This window comes from Antedon bifida, chromosome 11 (assembly GCF_963402885.1).
Source record: "Antedon bifida chromosome 11, ecAntBifi1.1, whole genome shotgun sequence".
NCBI lineage: Eukaryota > Metazoa > Echinodermata > Crinoidea > Comatulida > Antedonidae > Antedon > Antedon bifida.
In genome coordinates this window covers 7,538,588-7,558,509 of record NC_136236.1, presented here as the reverse complement: position 1 = coordinate 7,558,509, position 19,922 = coordinate 7,538,588, and the positions used below count along the sequence as shown (strand labels likewise).

The 19,922-nt window shown below is 32.9% G+C and overlaps 1 protein-coding gene and 1 long non-coding RNA gene across 2 annotated transcripts in view; one reads left to right on the top strand and one right to left on the bottom strand.

Moving 5' to 3' along the window:
* The window catches only part of LOC144856500 (uncharacterized), a 109,549-nt gene extending 101,877 nt beyond the window's left edge, over window positions 1–7,672 (bottom strand). The window contains exon 1 of the long non-coding RNA XR_013614931.1: window positions 7,519–7,672. This is a non-coding gene — a long non-coding RNA (uncharacterized LOC144856500). The remainder of the gene's footprint in view (window positions 1–7,518) is intronic.
* On the top strand, window positions 1,057–19,088 carry LOC144856416 (plasma membrane calcium-transporting ATPase 2-like). The gene is made up of 16 exons (XM_078714422.1): window positions 1,057–1,275; window positions 3,562–3,747; window positions 5,119–5,346; window positions 6,293–6,415; window positions 7,219–7,293; window positions 9,828–10,181; window positions 11,127–11,329; window positions 12,497–12,781; window positions 13,103–13,341; window positions 13,706–13,937; window positions 14,065–14,244; window positions 15,182–15,349; window positions 15,694–15,885; window positions 17,318–17,531; window positions 17,867–18,087; window positions 18,682–19,088. The coding sequence occupies exons 1-16, from the start codon at window positions 1,095–1,097 to the stop codon at window positions 18,913–18,915; spliced, it is 3,315 nt and encodes a 1,104-aa protein (XP_078570548.1). The 5' UTR covers window positions 1,057–1,094; the 3' UTR covers window positions 18,916–19,088.
* The last annotated feature ends 834 nt before the right edge of the window (window positions 19,089–19,922 follow it).

Genomic DNA, 19,922 nt, shown 5'->3' with positions numbered 1-19,922 from the left:
ATATGATTTCAGAAAATTATTTGACAAAAACAGTGTGAGTAAGTCCAGGAGCTGTGATACATGATCTTTAAATACTGGGTTCTGCTATTATGGGATAGGATTACTTTGTGGTCTTTGAAGTACTTCCCGTTACGTTGTTTCATTATCAATGTCTTCTTCTAATCGTGAATAGTTTGCTCAATATAGTATAATGTTATTATGGTGTTGTTTATTGTAAATAAATCCCTAGTATGGGCAGTATATGCCATGAGCCTATGGATGTGGGCAGGGGCACCGGCCTTCAAGGGCATGCACCCAGGCCTAAAAGTTAATTTAAAGCCCTCCAGCCAGTCTAATTTTAACACAGCATCCACACAGGAACAATGTTAGGATATCTGGGCCTATACTGTTTTGTATTTTCTCAACTACCACTACTACTACCATCTAGTGGGTCAAATCCAGCCTGCATAGGATACTGTAGGTTAGTGGCAGGTGGAATTACCACTTGTACCACATCCCCCTTACTCCACCAATTTCAAAAATTACAATGTGCACATTAAATTGGATATACTATTAAGTTCAGCACTTTATTTTAACATTTGCTGTAACATTAATTACTGATGAATTAATCACTGATCAAAGATTTAATTGGAACCTATGACATATGAGGTCAAATACAAATTTAAAAGTTCAAACATGGTTGCAATTAGGAGAAGAGGTTCAAATTGCTATACTGTATATGATTGAGACATTTTGATTATGCTTGCTTTAATATTTCTGGTTTGAGTAAATAATACTGATACTTCATGACAATTAACAAGTTCTTGAATTGCATTGTATGCAGTTATATAATTGAATCATGTTTTTTATTTTCAGCCCAAATAATAATACACAGTATAAAATAAATCTTTATATACCAAAACAGAAATGATTATTGCAAGGCTTCCATTTTTCACTTACAATCTTCATGCATTATTTCTTTAAAGACCTCTTTTTGTGGAACACAATTGTTTCAGTTTAGATTATATATCATTTTTTTATCTTTTAGTAGCGTCAATAACAATGGTTTGATGCCACTGACAATTACTGTCAGAATATGATGAACTAGTTGCAAGATGATGTCCAGTCAGGAGTCGTATGAGATGATGGCATCCAATTCTCAATTCCGTTTCACCAAAGAGCAGCTTAAAAAGCTGATGCATGTCAAAGATGTTGCACGTGCTCTGCAGATATTCCAGCAGAAGTTTGGAGATGAAAAGATGTTATGTAGTGGATTGAATAGTAACAAGGATGATGGTAAAAACATGTTTCTACCTTAAAAGTTATCATACCGTTTCACAAACTGGTGGCTTATATATCAAAATGATATACAGTAGAACCTTGTAAGAGGACACATTGAGTTTAAAGTGTCCCCTCAATTGGAATGTTCCCTGAATATCTCTCAAAGTGTTCTACAGTGTATTTTTAAGTTTTATAATTTATAATAACCTTTGTTTTTGTCTTGATGCAAGGCATAAAAAAAGTGCTCAATACTAAAGCAGAGAAAAATAGATAAATGTTTTTTTCGATGAAAGAGGAAAAGTCAGGTTAATTAGACCTATTTACCGTGACTTTTCTTCTCCTAGTTTCTAGTATAAAAATGGCAGTTCAATTGAACCCTCAGCAGGGGCTTGCTGACATTGCTGTTTCAATGCTCTTTTTAGTTGAAATTAAGAAAATAATGAACACACTTTTAAAATACATCCATCTTGATAATATTATCTATTCAATTTTACTTACTCAAAATTATATGTGACTGCTTTATGGATATTTTAGTATTATTTAGAAACAACATGTTAAGTTACATGAAACAGATTGAGATATCAAAACAAAGTGATTAAAACATTAATGAGATCTAAAATGCATTTTCAACTTATTTAAGGGCCTGTTCATGCCTATGTACTGTGTGCTTTTGTATCGTACACGCTGTGCAGCTCCATAATACTGTACCAAAAAAAGATTAGTGGAAGCCACCTCTTACGACACACTGATCTTTCGTTTGTTATGACAACTTACGTTACAAGATTAGTGAACAATGCTTATGATACGAAAGTCATGCTCAATGTTCCTACAACCAATCAAATTTATTCTTGCATACCAGATGGTTGCGAGTCTGAACACTTTGCTGTTACGATGCTAATTATAACCTTGTTTGCCATACTAAAGCATGAACTCCATGAATGTGAACATACCCTAAATAAATTAGGCTGTTTTAAGTGCATGTAATTACTGTCAATTATTTAATTAAAGGAAATCTATTTTAACGACTGGTAAAACGAGATTCTATTAGATTGGTTGGGCCTACACAGCCAGCATAATTGTCTGTAAAAAGAATTTAATTGGTCAATTTTATTGGTAATTGCTAGTTGTTTCGTTTAATTGCATTGAGAATTCCAAATACCTTTTTGCTTATTACATATAATATTGTTATGATTCCCATCATTGCTCATCAATTGAAAAGCTAGATTTGTCTCTTGGAGTTTACTAACAAAATAAATCTGAATTTTTGCTAATAACGAAATCTAAAATTTAAAAAAATGTTTCTTGTTGGGCAACAAAAAATGTTCTCTTTTATGAATAACTGAAGGTCACTGGTAGCACATCATGCTTCTATTTTGTAGGAGAATTCAATTTACAGTTTTCACTGTCATTGAAAAATGTATATTTTCGCTAATTGTGATGTCTGTGATGTTTGCTATGAGTGTGACCATGCTCCACTTAATGTAGGTCTGAATTATAGTAATAAAGCAATATCAACAACAACATGTTTTTTAATTGCTCACCTGTGCTGTCTGGAGGAGTTTAGTCTCTGTCTGATCAACATTCTATTTTACCATTTCAGTTTTATGTATATTATTCATGTTGTAGGACCTTTTGACGTCGCTGTCAATAATTTCCATTTAAATATTTGTTTAAAGTACACATTTTAACCAAATCTAGATTGCTTTTTTTTGGTGAAATACTACAAACAACAAAAGTGTATTGAATTAATCTTTAAATAAATTGAAGTATCCACTTAAAATAGCGACATCCTTCTATCAATCTTGTCAAAACAATGCAAAGTCAATCGTTGTTGTTTGACACATTTACTGTTAGTGATTGGTATTGATGTACAAGGACCATGTTAACATATTTTACTCTAGTTACTGCAGTACATTTTGTTTACTAAACCACTTTATGATATTTTTTCTTGGGATATCATACACAGTGTTTATTGCAGTGACTCATAAACTTCTACATACAGTAATGTACAACAGTGTATGATTTAATCAAATATGTTTCTGTATATTTGTTACTTTATCTTTGTTAATTTAATTGTTTACCATATGTTTTTCTTAAATTTGGATTTTACACTGGCAGTTAATAAAATTTAAGGGTTTCAAAAAATCTACAAACTTTTCAACAAGCAAACCAATATATCTCACATATGTAATGTAAATTTTGTTAATAAATCTTCCAGATTTCCTGAAGGTTTTGTCTATCCTTTTAATTCCAATAATAGAATAAAATAATAATAATGTATTTATATTTTGTTAACTTTAGGTATACATGAAACAGACGCACATTTGCATAGAGAGAGATTTGGAGAAAACATACGTAAAACTGAGAGAGCTAGAACAAGCATTTCAAATTTAATAGTTACGACATTGTTTGAAAATTGGGCATTAGTCTGTGTTTTAATACTAAGTCTGTTGTCATTTGGTGTTTCATTTTTGCAGGAAAAAGAAGGTAAGTTTAACTTTTGAGCTCGCTTCCTTGCATACTGTACAATTACGTATTTACATTTAAACCCAGAATAATGTATTCTGATTCGTTCCTGATTAAATTTTGAAATTTTCATTAGATTTTGGTGAGATTTCTAGCAAAAAATAAAGACTATAATTCAGCAAGACAATACGTGGCTAGGCCATATTGTAGCTACGGTATGATGTGATGTCATACGTTAAAGCTAGTTACCAGACTAGGATTACAGCCTACAATACTAGCCTAGGCCTACAGTGTAGGTGAAAAACATTTGAGGCAAACAGGCTACATTTCGGATACATTGTTTTTCTCTTTTTATCATAATTAACCATAGATCTTTACATTATAAAACAAGGATTGACTTGCTTTAATGTTTTTGAAGCATATATATATATGCATTGATTTTTCCAAAATGTCAACAATTTCAGGAAATGTGTTTTTAAAGTTTGATTTGACTGTAATTATAATAGAAGATAGATACCCAATTTCTCTGGAAATCTGTCTTCTGTTTCTGTTTGTGAAAATCACCAAACTCGTCATGATAAGATACTGTAAAATCCAGTAGAAGATTTGTAATTTCTTTGGATTTGTTTAAAGCTGAAAGCTTTTAGTCTCAAAGATAGTCTGTCCACTGAAGCATATAGTTCATATTAATCAAGAGTGTTTTGCTGAATATCAAATGGTGCATGTCTTGTGGATGAATTAAATTAGCCACATGAATATGAAATTAAGCATACTTGTTTTTCCAGAGCTGTCAATTAGGTCAGTAACTGTAAAAAGTTCATTACGACATAAAAACCTGATTGCATAATGAAGTGATTAGCTGATAGTGTATTTAAACTAATAGCCAGAATTTGAATTTGTTTATGCTGTAACATACTTATTACCAGAGTAATTTGTTTACAGTGTTTATTTTGGAACCTGTGAGGTAGATTTCAAGCCATGTTTGACAAATTAATTGAATAATAAAAGCGTCTTCAGCACACAGTCTCAGCACTATTAAAGTTTGGATATAAAAAATATAAAATATAATATAAAAAAAGATATATAAAATAGTTTATCCATCCTGTAATTGGCGAGTTTGTGCTCGATTTGGATGCGTATGGGAAAAAAAATATGTGCAGTATTTTACTGTAATACATATTTATTGTTTTCAATATGTTAAACTCAAAGATAAATGTTTTCATTTTTCCTTGTATGATACATTTCGGAAGGTTGTTACATTTATCCAGAGGTTCAAAATGGATAGTTAAAGAAAAACCATAAAATGATAACGTCAGTCATCAAAACTATGTTAGGCTAGGCATATATAGTTGTAAATTATATATGGTGTTTTCAAATTTGTTTTTTTTTCAGATATATCAAGAGAATGGCCACTTTCCCTCACAAGCATTGTTTTAACAGTTATCATTCTATTATTTGACATTGTACAAGACATCTTGTTGGAACGAATAGTGATTCTTATAAATCGCCTACTTAGAAAGGAGGCTCTAGCTGCGAAAGTGTTTGTTACGCGTAATGGGTTGCGTAAAGAGATTCCAGTTACAAAGCTTGTTGTTGGAGATGTGGTCTCATTGTACCGAGGTAAGTGAATAATCGCTAAAACAGGAGGCAGGGCGATTTCTTATGGTTCAGGCAAATCCCCCTTTTACTACAAACCCCTTTAAACTACAGCAAAATAAATACTACAGCCTGTACCCTGATTGTAAATTTGGTGCATTATTAAGTTTATTTTAATGAAATTTAAAGTAGGTGTGAGTGATGTTTTTAATGCAAATTGGCAGTATATTTTCTTTGCTAGGTGACTTTTAAACATTTTTATATATTATTTCAACATCATCAATCATATACCAATTTCACCCATGAGGGTTGATAAAATAAATTAGCCTAGGCCTAACTGTACATTTAAAAGCATCAAACACTACAAGGCATGATAAGAAAGACACAAGGGAAACCCATAATGATCTGAAGACTATCATAAATTCCAGTAGTGATGAGTTATTTTTCTTACATGTTGTTGACAGCAAATCCTGTACATTCAATGAAGATACATGGAATGAAATACTGTAATTATCAGTGCTGTGTACTGTTTGAGCACTGTGGGAGACTGTAATGAAAGATTATTATCGTCACATCACCCTAGGCCTAGATTCATCTACTTAACTCATATTATGTATGTGCACAAGCAGTAACAGAGGGAACTATGATGGCGTTGCTAACATTTTACTGTTTGGGTATAAAAAAAATGAGATCTCGACCACCTTGAATTGTTTTCATTATTAATTATATTATCACTGATATTTATATTTAAAGAACTGTATCTCTGCTCAGTGATGTAATGCAGAGGCATGAGGCACCTATTTAAAACATTTTTGGACATATTTCAATGCATGTTTCTCTTCTAGCCCCTGCTCAGGTGCTCTTGTAAGCCTGAGGGCCCCTGGGTTTAGCTAAATTGCTCATATAGCCATTACTTAAGGTTAATGAGTATGCTATGTATAACTATGAATGTGTTGGCGTTACATTGTAGGTGATGTGGTTCCAGCTGATGGAATAATGATATCAGCAAAGGATTTGGAAGTTAATGAGACTGCCCCTTTAAAGACAGGAGTGAAGATGAAAAAGAAAGAAACTGATCCATTTCTGTATGCAGGTAAGCTGTGTATTTAAAAAACTGCCCCTTTAAGGAGTGAGTATGAAAAAGAAATAGACACATTAATAATAATATAATTTATTGTCCCTTTAAAGAGAGGATTGAATATGAAAAAAAAATAGATACAGTATGATAATAATAATGTAATTTGTTGATATGAAGTTTGCGTGAGGACGATCAAAGCATATTGATCGAAACGTCAAGAAACTCAACAGTTCTTTTCAGAACTAATACATGTGGTGTACCGCAAACTTTATATCAACATTTAATTTCACCATGAAAACCTTCAAACAATAATGTAATTTAAAAACTGGCCCTTTGAAGATAGAAGACTAAGTATGGAAAGAAATATATTAGAATATGCAAGTAAGCTATGTCATTTAAAAACTTCCCTTTTAATGATATGAGTAAAGATGAAAAAAAAAAGAAACTAATCTGTTCGTAAAAAGAAGAGAAAAAAATATTTTTTCTATATCCCAGTATGAAAAGAAATGTACTGACAAAAATTGTACACATTGCCCAAAGAAGTGAGTTCAAAAATAACATAATAAAAATTGTAAAAATGCTGTAATATTGATATTGAACTTTTTTATGTGTAATGTTTTATTTTAACAAATTTTTGAAGAAAGCCTATTGTTTTTATATTCATCGACAAATGCTTTCATTTCGACACCCCGCTCATACTAAAATTAATCTTCAGCATACGCCATTTTGCCAATCATAACATTTAAACCAGCAATCTGTTTTTCCCCCCCATTTAATACAATATATTCATTATTCAAATTTGTACCTTTAAATTCTAGGATCTGTAGTGAGGAAGGGAAGTACGAAACTTGTCGTCACAGTTGTAGGCAAGAACACAGTTGGAGATTATGAAGGTCAGAATGTTATGTTAAATTATGTTTCTAATGTAAAAAAAATAATTTCACACAATATTTTTATTTCTTTCATAAAACACTTTTCCAAATGAAAAAAAGATAAAATGAATGGTGCTTTCCAATTGTTTTGATTTCATACAGGTCCACTGGTCAATGCGGGCCAGTAAAATTCATGATGCGGGTCTTGAAACCGCATGAGCATTTTGCCCAGTCATTTTTGTTTACAGAAAATAATAATAATAGTTCATTCTTATATAGCGCATATAAGCAAGCTCTCAATGTGCTGAACATTATTACCCCAGTCTTTTCCTGATCAAACACCTATGGAAACATACTCCCATATATGCAGCTAGTAATCAGCGCAAAGTTGTGTCTTGATCTAACCGGGTTCCCAATTATACACCTGGGTGGAGAGAGGCCAACGTAAGTAAAGTATCTTGCTTAAGGATACAAGCAATGCGGCGAGAGTTGGATTCGAACCTCGGTCTAACGAGAAAACATGGTTTGTTCTAAACTATTTTTCTTGGACAGTATAATTGAATTAGGGCCAGTAAAAAAAAACTGCATGGTTTGTACGTTTTAAACCTTTTTTGTTGGCCAGTAACATTTAATTTGGGCCATTAAAAAAACTATGGTTTGTTTTAAACCATTGTTGTTGGTGAGTAAAATTTGATTCAGGCTATTTAAAAAAAAACTTACTAGTCTAATTGTCCTGAGTTAAATTTAGCTCCAAGATGAACAGCCCTGGTTGGTATTTTTTTTGTGACAGGAACATTAAAACTAGGCCAATGTTTCAGATCTCATCAAACTTTGTAAAGATCATGTGATGAGTGGTTTTGTATCATCACATGACTTTTGCCACAGACCAGCAGTAAAAGTAACATCAGGTTGAAATAACCTTGAAAGTCTCTGAAGTGATCACATGAAAGTGTTGTGTATTTCCTTTGCACCGAAAAAGAAACACCAATATTGTAATGATAGACTACTATAATAATATGGACTATTATATAAATCATGATTATTAATGTTGAGTAAGAATTTTAAGGAGGATCACTATCTATAGAAAAAAATGTGTTTTGATTTTCAGATCTACTGTATCTTTTTACATTATATAGTAACACAATTGGTAATTTTAACAGTCTTTAAGCTTAAAAGTGATCATTTTAAAATGTTTTACATTTAGATTTTAATTGTATATTTTATGTACTGCTCCTAAAAGCAATGACCTATCTTTTTACTTTTTTGCTCAAAATGACATGCAAACATAATAATGGAAATTTTAAAATTTTTAACATTTTAATATGCTTTTAAAGTGATCATTTTTATATCGTAGTTTTAAATATTTTAGTGTAGGCCTTTTGTTTTTTGTTTTTTTTTTTCGTACGGTACTCAAACAACATAACCGGAAAAACACATAAAGCTTGAAACAATTTACAAACAAATTATTACAACAAAGTTTACCTTTGCTTTCAGTCTCACTAAGCACATTAACAAGATGTGAATCTTTATAGTACATTTTATACTCATTTGATGTTTTTATGCCTATATTTGTATGTACTGAACTATTATTATATTATTGGATATGTCACATTTTTGTTGTCACATAAAGTTTGATAGTGTAGACAGAGCTTTAGTCATTTTATTATGAATCCATCAGTAGGCCTACTTTTTTTGCTATACTGTGCATTGCTCAATTATCTTTAAAGATTAATTTTTAATAAATACCATCACTTTATCATTGAATAATGGTCAAATAATTCCTTCCTCTAAACATTTTCTAGCGTGTGCCATGAAGTGTCACGTTGGCTCTCAAAATAATGTATTGAAATTCTTTGAATGAGGTTAAATAAACACTTTTTATTTAATAAATATGTAGTATCATATTTTATTGACATTTACAATGTTGATAATCAAAATATATAATTCTAAAAACTGTAATTGTATGTAATTATTTTATCAAAAAATGGCGTAGTTCAAACAATTTACGACTTAGGACACAATTTGTTTACTTTGTTCGTGGCTGAAAACGAAAAAAAAAAAGTCAAAAATAAGTTAGATTTTCATAATTCTTTTTTTGTTGTAATATTGATACAAAATACTAACAGGGAGGAAATATATAATTTATTAACTTTTAATTTTACATCATTATACCTAGTATGTTGGCTGATCACTATGACCAAAGGAAATAATGCCCCTACCCTGGAATATGTACAGTACTGTATAGTTTATGATAATATTTTTGTTCTGTAGAGTAGGACAGACTATACTCATATTACACAAAATGTTTACTACTGATTTTTAAACAAAAATAATTGATGATAAATCATTATTTCTAAAGGAAGGACAGCTATTCAAACTGTTAAGTCAAGCGGCGTTTTTTTGTGAAAAATATTTTTTTATAATGATATAGCATAAAAACGTTGACCTTTCTTTGATGTATACAGTATGTATGACAGTATAGAATAATATAATTTGAATACGGAACTAAATGTCTATTATTTATAAACTATAATACTTGCTGTATTTCAAAATAGATGCCAAGTCTGTTGGAATTCCACGTATTGTAGTCCGTAGCATCTCAAGAAATTACGGTCGTCAAAATAATGATGACGATGATGGCCGCAAAAAGTTTAGGAAGCGTCGTAGAACACAACAAGCGACAATAGAGGAGGAAAATGAAACGAATGCGGGAACGAATGATAACTCGCCAGATAATGTTGATTCTGGAAGCAATGGCGTGCTAGATTCGCTAGATAGCAGAACCGGGGATGCTGTCAATTCTATACGAAATGAAACGGATTCGTTGATTCCTCCACAAGCTGAGTCTCGCAATAAAGCAGTGCTTACCTCAAAACTAAAGAAAATTACAAATATTACCAAATATATAGGTAAGAATGAAGGGATCATGTCAAATGTTCTACTGCTGTTATTGCAGTAACTATATTTTTTGCCTGCAATAATGTATGATTTTAGGTTGTTTCAATGTATAGAAATATTACATACATATTCACTGCAATTAACAAAGTGTGTATGATTACCAAATAACTTGCTAAATAATTTGCATAAACAGGTGTGATGATTAGACAATATGTAATTCTACTGCTAATTTTGTCATTCTCCCTAAAAAAATGTGACTATAGCATGAAATGTAGTTTTTGTTTTCATGAAGTGACAATAATGTTTACCCTTAGCTTACTTTTAGTTAATAAACTGTAATTAAACCACACCACCTTATAGTACTGTAGTTTAAATAATTGTCTAACTTTACAGGTGTGCAAATAAAAAATCTAAATGAAGATTTCTTCAACTTAAAATTATGTTTTTTTATGAAGCCCTGTACTTGACTACATTTTATGTTAATTGTTTTTATAAAACCACTGCACGGATAGTGTCACTTGATGGCGTCACTAACGATATACACCACAAAAAACCCTATCGAACTAGTTTTCCTGCGCCAGTGTTGAGGTCAATGTTCCACACACAGTAATCGTACGAGAGACACGGTTATGACTGTAATGATCAACTTTTAATAACTCCTACTGTAACTACAACTGGAGAACAGCAAACATAAGTATGGCGGCAATAAGGAGCATAATACTACAACGTAACAGCATTGGCGCTGTAGTTAATATAGGAAGGTCTTGTCGGTCTAAATGTATCTAAAGTTTCACAAACAATATTGGACTTTCTTCTCTTGCTTTTCATTTACTGGTAAACATTTCAAATTAATCCATTCTTCAGCGAAGGTGATAATATTTGCCTGTTTAAAGTTTACTCATTGCACCATAAATCAGTTCAAAACATTAATAATTGTAGTTTTCTATTTTCCTTAGGTGTGTCTGTGGTGGTTATATTCTTCCTATTATCCACAATTCGTTTTAGTATTGAAGTGTTTGTAAGACTACAACTTCATTGGACTTCGTATTACATAAAGGACTATGTAGAGTTTTTAATCATATCACTCATGTTGTATATATTTATCCGCCCAAGAAATCAAGTTTTAGTTGTTAAAAGAGCTATTGCACATTCCTTAAAGGTAAGTCTGTTTTCTTTATATAAACGATCTCCTTTGGAAAAACATACCAATTGAAAGTTTTCCAGATTTGTATCCTATCTGATAGCAAATCATGAAATACCTGCTGAAAATAGACTCCTGTACCATATTTTTAAAAAGGTAACTACAAAAATATTTTCATAAACTGCACAGTTTACTAGCAGTAATGTGTGCACTTTATTTCGATAGTTTGCAAAAAAAAATAAAGACAGAAAAGATAGCTGTTGAAACGCTTTTATTGATAATAAACTTGTTTGGGTTGTTGAGTTGTAGAGTCTAAAAAGGTGAAACCCTATTTTTACGAAGATAGTTATTTTTAAGTAAAAGTACATCAATAGCGACATCAATTTGGGATAGTAAATCAAAGATACAAAAAAAAGTTAGCAAGCTATAAAAGGTGTGAAATGTGTCTTTAGATTTTAAAACAAGAAGCTACTTCTCGACATCGCAAGCTATGCTCTGTTTGGTTTGAAACCGAACTTTACATCAACAGATCTCTATAGTATAGAGGCCTATTGTGCTTACATGCATACACAGATTAGTCTTTCAGTAAAGCGTGGTTCCCACAAGCGACGCAACGTACCTCAACCTACGGAACGTAAGAAAATACCCTTCCAATAATTGGGTTTGCCTCCGTCTGTGTCAAATCAAACCTGCTTAGTTGCATGTCAATGTTAGTTGTCATAGACTTTGACATGCATACTTGGCTACGTGCTGTACTATGTTTTCCAGTGTTCTTGCGTTGTTGCGTGATTTGATTTCCTGTAGCTATTGTTTGCAGCACCTGCATTGTCAGTTCCCACTTGTGATTACAAAATACAGCACTTTGCGTCTATACGTTGCTGCATTGGGTTCTAGTGGGAACCACACTTAAATTACTGTGTCATTCATTTACTGTACCAAAAGCAAATGACTCTACTGTACTAGCTAAATTCAATCTTAATAAATGTGCTATGTTACTGTATATTTGGATATAGAATAGAAATCATGCAACAGAAGGCCTCACATGTTCTGTTATTATTATATGTTGGCCTATACAGTGCTATTTTGATTCACTGCTGCTGTTGATCCAAGTCAAAGAACATATAGTGCAAAAATAGATTTTTATATAATATCATTAAGTTATTCCTTATGTATGTCTATTTACAGGGGATGTTGGAAGACAATTTATTATTTCGCAACCAAGATGCATGTGAGCTAATGGGTAACATCACATGTATTTGTAGCAATAAGACGGGTGTACTAACACAAAGCAATATGGAGGTTAAAAAATGTTACATCGCTGACAGACTGCATGACTTTGAGAAAAGACAGAGTATGTCCGAAACAATTGGACCTTGCGCCAACAGATATCTTGGAAAAATTAACCAAGAAATCATGAAGCTTCTTCAAGAAAGTATTGCAGTTAACAGTGAATATGCCACGCAGATATATGTAAGTGATGTGAGGGCAGTATAACTATGTATTGCATCATTAAAATTTATTTAATATTTTGAAGGTCTAACAGTATATATAATACATGCTATGCTATTGCACATAAATCAAGCGCAAGTAATAAAGGAAAATGACATGTTGTAAACTGGTTTTAACTGGTACTTTGACTTTAATCTCTGGAAATTTTTTAATACTTACTAGTTTAAATTAGTTATTGTATCATTAAACTAGTTACTGCAATTAACTGGCTTTAACTGGAATTTTCTTACTGGTTTTTTCAACTGGCACCTCCAGAACATTTTTTTCATAATTTTTTTTTAGCAAATTGGAAACAAATTGCATCAAGTTGGAGACCAAACCGACTGTGCATTGTTACACTTTATCGGCGAGATCTGCTACAGGACCCTTCGTAATAAATGGCCAGAAGAAAGACTGGAACAAGCCTACACCTTTGATTCGAATAGTAGATTCATGGGTACATTCATTGAAACAGAGGATGCAAATGCTGAACCTATATGGCGACTGTATGTTAAAGGCGCTGTTGAAATTATATTCAATAGGTATTCCATTCAATCTTATATAGCTTTGATAACACACCCATTAAGTATATCCATGTTATTTGATGGATTCATTTCATATTATTATAACATTGGTTATTTTGTTCTATTCAACAGTAACATTTCTATTCAATGGTTCTATTCAACAACAAGCTCATGACAATTTTTTATTGTACAACGGTATATGTTGATAAAAAATATTGCAATGAAATCCAACCAGTCCTAGCCTTTGACAAATGATTGATAGCAAATTGTTGTGTTGATAAACAAATAAAAACCAAAATAAATGATTCAATAAAGAATATCATGTGTTCATTGAATGGAGAGATTATTTTCATTCATTGACATTTTCAAATCTATTTTCCAGTTGTTCTTACATTTTGGATGCTGAAGGACAATCTCAAGAGTTGACCAGTGAGCTGCGTGATGAGTTGAAGACAACGTTTAAAGAGATGTCGTTACCAGGGTTGCGGATGGTGTGTCTAGCCTATAGAGACTTCGCACAAAAACCAAGTTTGAAGTATTCTACCAAATATGACAATGTGTCGCATTTGACGTTTATTTCTGTTATTGCTCTGTCTAATCCAGTCAGAAGTAACGTAAGTATAGAGAAAAAAAGATTTTATCACTTTAATATATTCACTATGAGGTAGAATTTAAATATCTTGATATCAAATTAATTATCTTTACAATCAAATTGATCAAATGTATGTTTTTTTAACACAGTCCAGATCTGCAGTTGAGTCTTGCCAAGATGGAGGCATCAATGTTAGAATGCTCACTGGTGATGATATGAATGCAGCACATGATGTTGCTGTGGATACAGGTATACTAAATGTAAACACAGATGACTTGGCGATGGAAAGCCGTGATTTTAATCAAAGTTTATCACAATCAAGAGGCAAGGTATAAGATTCTGTTCATTAAAATATTAGTAATGAATGTATATTTACTTTTATTGAAAAAAATAATGTTGCTTGAGATGGTACACAAAGTATTTTTTTATGGATATTCTTTAATTTCAAATTTTATTTATTTATTTATTTTACAACCACTTTCATTGTTTTGTCAATCATCTCTCAAGTTTAAAATCATCATCCACCATCATCAAAAGCACCATCATCATCACCGTCATCACCACCGTCATCATCATCATCACCAACACCACCATCATCATCATTAACTGCCTTATCACCAGCATCAACATCAATAACACCATCATCATCACCTACCACCATCATCCTCACCTACCACTGTCATCATCATCACCACCGTCATCATCATCACCAACACCATCATCATCATCATCATCAACTGCCTTATCACCAGCATCAACATCAATAACACCATTACCATCATCAGCACCTACCACCACCATCCTCACCTACCACCACCATCACCACCTACCACCATCATCCTCACCTATCACCATCATCCTCACCTACCATTATCCTCACCTACCACCACCATCAGCAGCACCTACCACCACCATCAGCACCTACCACCATCATAACGTACCACCATCATCATCATCACCTACCCCTATCATCACCTACCACCATCATCACCTACCACCGTCATCATCATCATCACCACCTACCACCACCATCAGCACCTACCACCATCATCACCTACCACCATCATCACCTACCACCATCATCATCTACCACCATCATCATCATCATCACCACTTGCAACACCCTCATTTCAACAACTGCACCACTAACACTACCTGCATCACCACCAACTTCATCATCATCATCAGCACTGGTATCACCATCACTACCTGTATCACTGCCATCACCAAGACCACCTACATCACCGATATTCTGCTTTCATTCAGTACAATATCATGCAGCGATTAAAGGTTCTTTCAAGAGCTCACTTTGATGATAAGGAGTGCATAGTGGGGTGTGTAACTGGTGCTAGCAGACGTGAGGTGTTAGCTGTAACAGGACGTCGCAGTAAAGAGGCTGCTCTCTTTGAAAAATCACACATTGGTCTCGCAATGGTAAGACACTATTACTTAATCAATGGTTCAGTAGATGCTAAATTTTGACAACTTAAGGTATAGTACATACTGAATGCACATTTGTATGTATATTAAATGCAAATTATTATTTATGACCTTGTATTCAGATCAGTAATCAGATCCACCAATTAGATTAGAGCTTGCTTGCTTACAATCCCAAGTCCTCTCTCACAGTACCATGATTTTTATTTTTAAGAAAACCATTGCCGCTGTGGTACAAAGCTTTGCTTCACCTGATTAAGGATCAGTTATGTTTTAAACCATTGATTATTGCGCCAGATTTGAATATATGAGAGTGATATTCTTAATAATTATGTTAACAGGGTACCACTGCAACACTAGATGCCAAGGGGGCAGCAGATATAATCCTGCAAGATGACAGCTTCCATAGCATCAAGCAAGCTGTCATGTGGGGGCGCCATATTTGGGATTCAACAGCAAAATACTTGCAGTACCAACTCTCATTGGCATTTTCCCTTGTGTTGGCAGTAATAATAGGTATAGCATGTTCAACAGTAAGTATATCTAATTATTTACAGTAAAACTCATACGTTGCATTCATATACAGTACACTTTACGATGGCAAAATTAAGGGTTTTATGTGGTCAACCTGAAGATAATCTTTAAGGGGACAAAGAACTTATAACACAAGAATCTCCTGTCTGTCAATTATGCATTGAAAATAACATGGTTATAAAGGTTACACAGGGCGCCGCCATTCTGACAGCGCCCTCTCCAAAATAGAAAGGTAGAACATTAATATTCCTGTAGAGATCTCCATACAAGAATACGAAACCTGCTTATGCATTCCGGAGCTGAAACGCCCCTGGGGCAAAAAGTCCAGGATGCATACTCCTATCTCGAATACACATACATATTAGGGCACACTACTCCATGACTCAAACTATTGCCATCTATTGACACTCTATCCTACAATGCCTTTTGAAATGTTACATGTTTTTAATGAACAGGATATTCATGTGTTATACATACTTTGGCCATATAGATATTCTGTTGTAAGATCCAGTAACTATCTCAATTGTCTTATTAATAGAGGCCTAAATCAATCTGTCACTCCAAAACCTTTGATTATTTTAAAGGAGTTCTAATGTACAATATTACATTAAACAATGCCTATATATTGCAACCTCAGAACAATATATATAGTGCTATGTTGTGAAACATATTATTATTTTTGAAAATGTATGGAAAACGTATGGAAAAAAAATACAGCTAGTAATCAGCGCAAAATTTTGACCTTACCAGGTACCCATTTGTACTCCTGGGTGGAAAGAAACAAACACAAGTAAAGTGACTTGCCAAAAGATACAACCATTGCGGCAAGTGTTGAATTCAAACCCACGATCAGTAGTCCAACCCACAATTTAAAAGAACCACTCAAAAATCATTAAGTTTAGTCAGTAAAGGGGTTGAACTTTGGTGTGAAATACCTGGGAATCTTAAGTTACATAAGAATCCTATAACTTTAAAAATAAAATGCAAAAATAAATTACTTTTGCAATACTCTGATTAAAACAGATATTTTGTTGTTTGTTTATGTCTCCCCTTTTTTAATGATTAAAACTGAACAATTACATTTCAATCTCTGAGAAAACTATCATTTTTTGTTGTTAAAACAAAAAAGATTGTTTGCATTTTCTTAAAAGTTGTATTTTTTACCTATATGCCCTTGTGCCTTTTTTTCATATTTCTATTTATATATATTTATAAATTGTTTTGTAACAGGGGGTTTCTACTTATTATAAGCTGTGCTTCAGAGATTCCCTCTTTCCATTCTTTTGTTTTGTAATGATTATTTATGTATGTTTATGTTTTTGTGAATGGAAATAAAGAAACAAACAAACAATGTCCACCAAACTCCTCACAATCTATACAAACAGCAAAAGAAAAGAAACATCTGTTGAAACTTGTTAATGTTTTATTTAGGGAACACCATTGAAATCTTGTCACCTTCTTTGGCTTTACTTCATCATCAACTGCGCTGTGATTATCATTTTAATGAGAGAAACCCCGAGTCAATCAGCCATGCAACGTGTGTCGCAAGGCTGGTATAAGCCATTGTTGTCTCGTATCAAACTACGTTTTATAATTGGACATGGTGGTTATCAGCTTCTTGTTATCTTGATTATTTATTTACTTGGTAAGAATAATTTGGTTTCTTTTTTGTTGATTAAATGAATTGCCAATTTATTAGTCCTAACCGGTCTTTGAAACTTCAGTTCAGTAAGCGCTAGTTAATTATAAGACTAAACATGTTGCTGTTATGGCGCTAATTATAATGATCTTGATAACAACCCTGAGAGGTTGAAAACTGATCTATTTTCTGATTAGAATATTTTGTGACAATTTTATCTTAATGTGCTCTTATCAGTTTGGAAAAGTGCTAAACAATTTGTTATTAATTCCTAATATACAATTAATCACAAAGGAAATAATTTGCGATAAATCGTTCCTATTAATATTTTTTGTTTACAGGTGATAATGAAATGTTATTTGATATCGATAATGGACAGACAACAGGTGTTCGTTCTGCAGCTTCTGTACACATGACACTAGTTTTCAACGTGACCGTTCTTATGACAGTTGTCAACGCATTCAACACAAGGAAGGTGTACGGTGAAAGAAACATTGTAGCTGAGACTGAGGGCAGCCAAATAAAATGGATTATATTCTTTTTTATATCAATTTCATTTCAAGTATGTTCAGTATTAAAGGGGTAGCTCCGGGTTAAAAATTTCTAATGTTTAAAATAAAATATTTGCAACATCATATATAAAAACCCAGCAGCGCAGAAAAATGGTCAAAATAAGCCCATTCTTTCAAAAGTGGCGCTTTAAAAAAAGCACGTATTTCTTAATACATGTTCTGTTTCACTGTTCTCAGAAACTTAAGTGAGGTTATAATAAATGTGGTTTCAAAAGTTTATGTTTAAAAAATAAACAATAGAAGTTTTAAACCGGTAGCTACCCTTAATAATTACATTTGAAGGCATTTTTCAGTTTTATGTCAGCTAACCAGATGAATGGTCCAAGGACGGGAAACGCTACCCCTACCCCTACTCTTCCAAAAGATTCTCTGGGTTCTTTAAAGTGCACATAAGCCAGATGTGTACACTTCTCCAGTTTTAATTCCTTATCCAAGAAGACTTGTTCACCAACCAACACCAGAACAATGGTTGAGGAGTGACTTGAACCAGGCCTGTGCCGATTGTATAGATATGGTCAGCCACTTGACTGGATGTGTGTGTTTTAAAATAAAGGAATGTAATTAAAGCGATTTTATTTTTACAGATTGTATTCATAGAGTTATTTCAGTCGCCATTCAACACAACTTCACTTCATTTATCTGAGTGGATATGGTGCTTTGCTATTGCATTATCGACGCTTCTTTGGCATCAAGTAATCATTTCTATTCCAACATCAAGAAACGCAATAGCGCCAACGGAACAAAATGGGACTGGATTGAGTAGGAGTGTTCGGTTTACCAGGGAGATGGAAGGCCCAGAAGTTGAAGTCCATGTTTAATTTACATGTTGGAATGTATAGTTAATAATTTGTTAATGATTGTGTAAAGAGTTGACAGGCAACTCGGGCATTTCCAACACAATTTACACTATCAACTTGGAGAGAAACACCATGTTTATTTGGAGGTTACCCCCATACAGTACAGTACCAACAAAATTGTGAGATGAATTTACTCCAGGTTTATCCATCTACACTTCAGTAATCACACTGGTGTTGTAAAATATAAATACATCTATAAACAGATTTATTTTCTGTTTATCTTCGTGTATGAATTTAGATAAAATACATTAAGGTCACTTTAAACACATTTAAGAATTGATGTTTCAATTTATTTTCATTATTTTACATAATATTTACTTTATAAAGCTTCAAAATACTCGAATTATCCCAAACAATCTTTATTGAAAAGTATACAGACATATGCTAATTTTCGTAATTTGTTAATGCCCTGAATTTGACAGCAAAACGAAGTTTGACGCTTCAGTGATTTCTCTGAAGTTAAGCTACATTGGGCCCGGTTGCGTTCTGAATGGAAGACCATCTGGAAATATCGTGTTGGGTGAAGTGATGATGTATAGATTGAGAGCGTGTGGTGTGTGTTGTTGTGTTGAGTCCAATGCATACTCATCGCATTGCCTGTGTTCTTCAAGACACTTGCGTTTGCCTTCCTCTATCCAGGGTGTACAAATGGGTACCTGGACAACTGGGCTGATTACTGACTGCAATATTATGGAAACATACATACATACATAGTTGATCAAAATAACCGGGGTAATAATGTGAAAGTGTCATTTCAACATAAAGATATATATATATATATATACAGTATATGGAATTTGCACTATATAAATAAATACATTATTATTATTGACTCATAAGGTCCCAAATTATTGCTACTACATTCTCAAAAACATACATTCCTGAAAATTAATTTTAAAAGAGTTTGCTTTATATGAGATTTCTAAATTGTATATAATATACATTTGTCCATGATTTTGTGTGCTGCA

Excerpts from the sequence above, each read along its gene's own strand:
- LOC144856416 (XM_078714422.1), top strand. The coding sequence starts at position 1,095 with ATGATGTCCAGTCAGGAGTCGTATGAGATGATGGCATCCAATTCTCAA. Across the intron at positions 5,347-6,292 it reads TGTGGTCTCATTGTACCGAG|GTGATGTGGTTCCAGCTGAT; the intron begins GTAAGTGAATAA and ends GTTACATTGTAG. Across the intron at positions 15,350-15,693 it reads CACACATTGGTCTCGCAATG|GGTACCACTGCAACACTAGA; the intron begins GTAAGACACTAT and ends TTATGTTAACAG.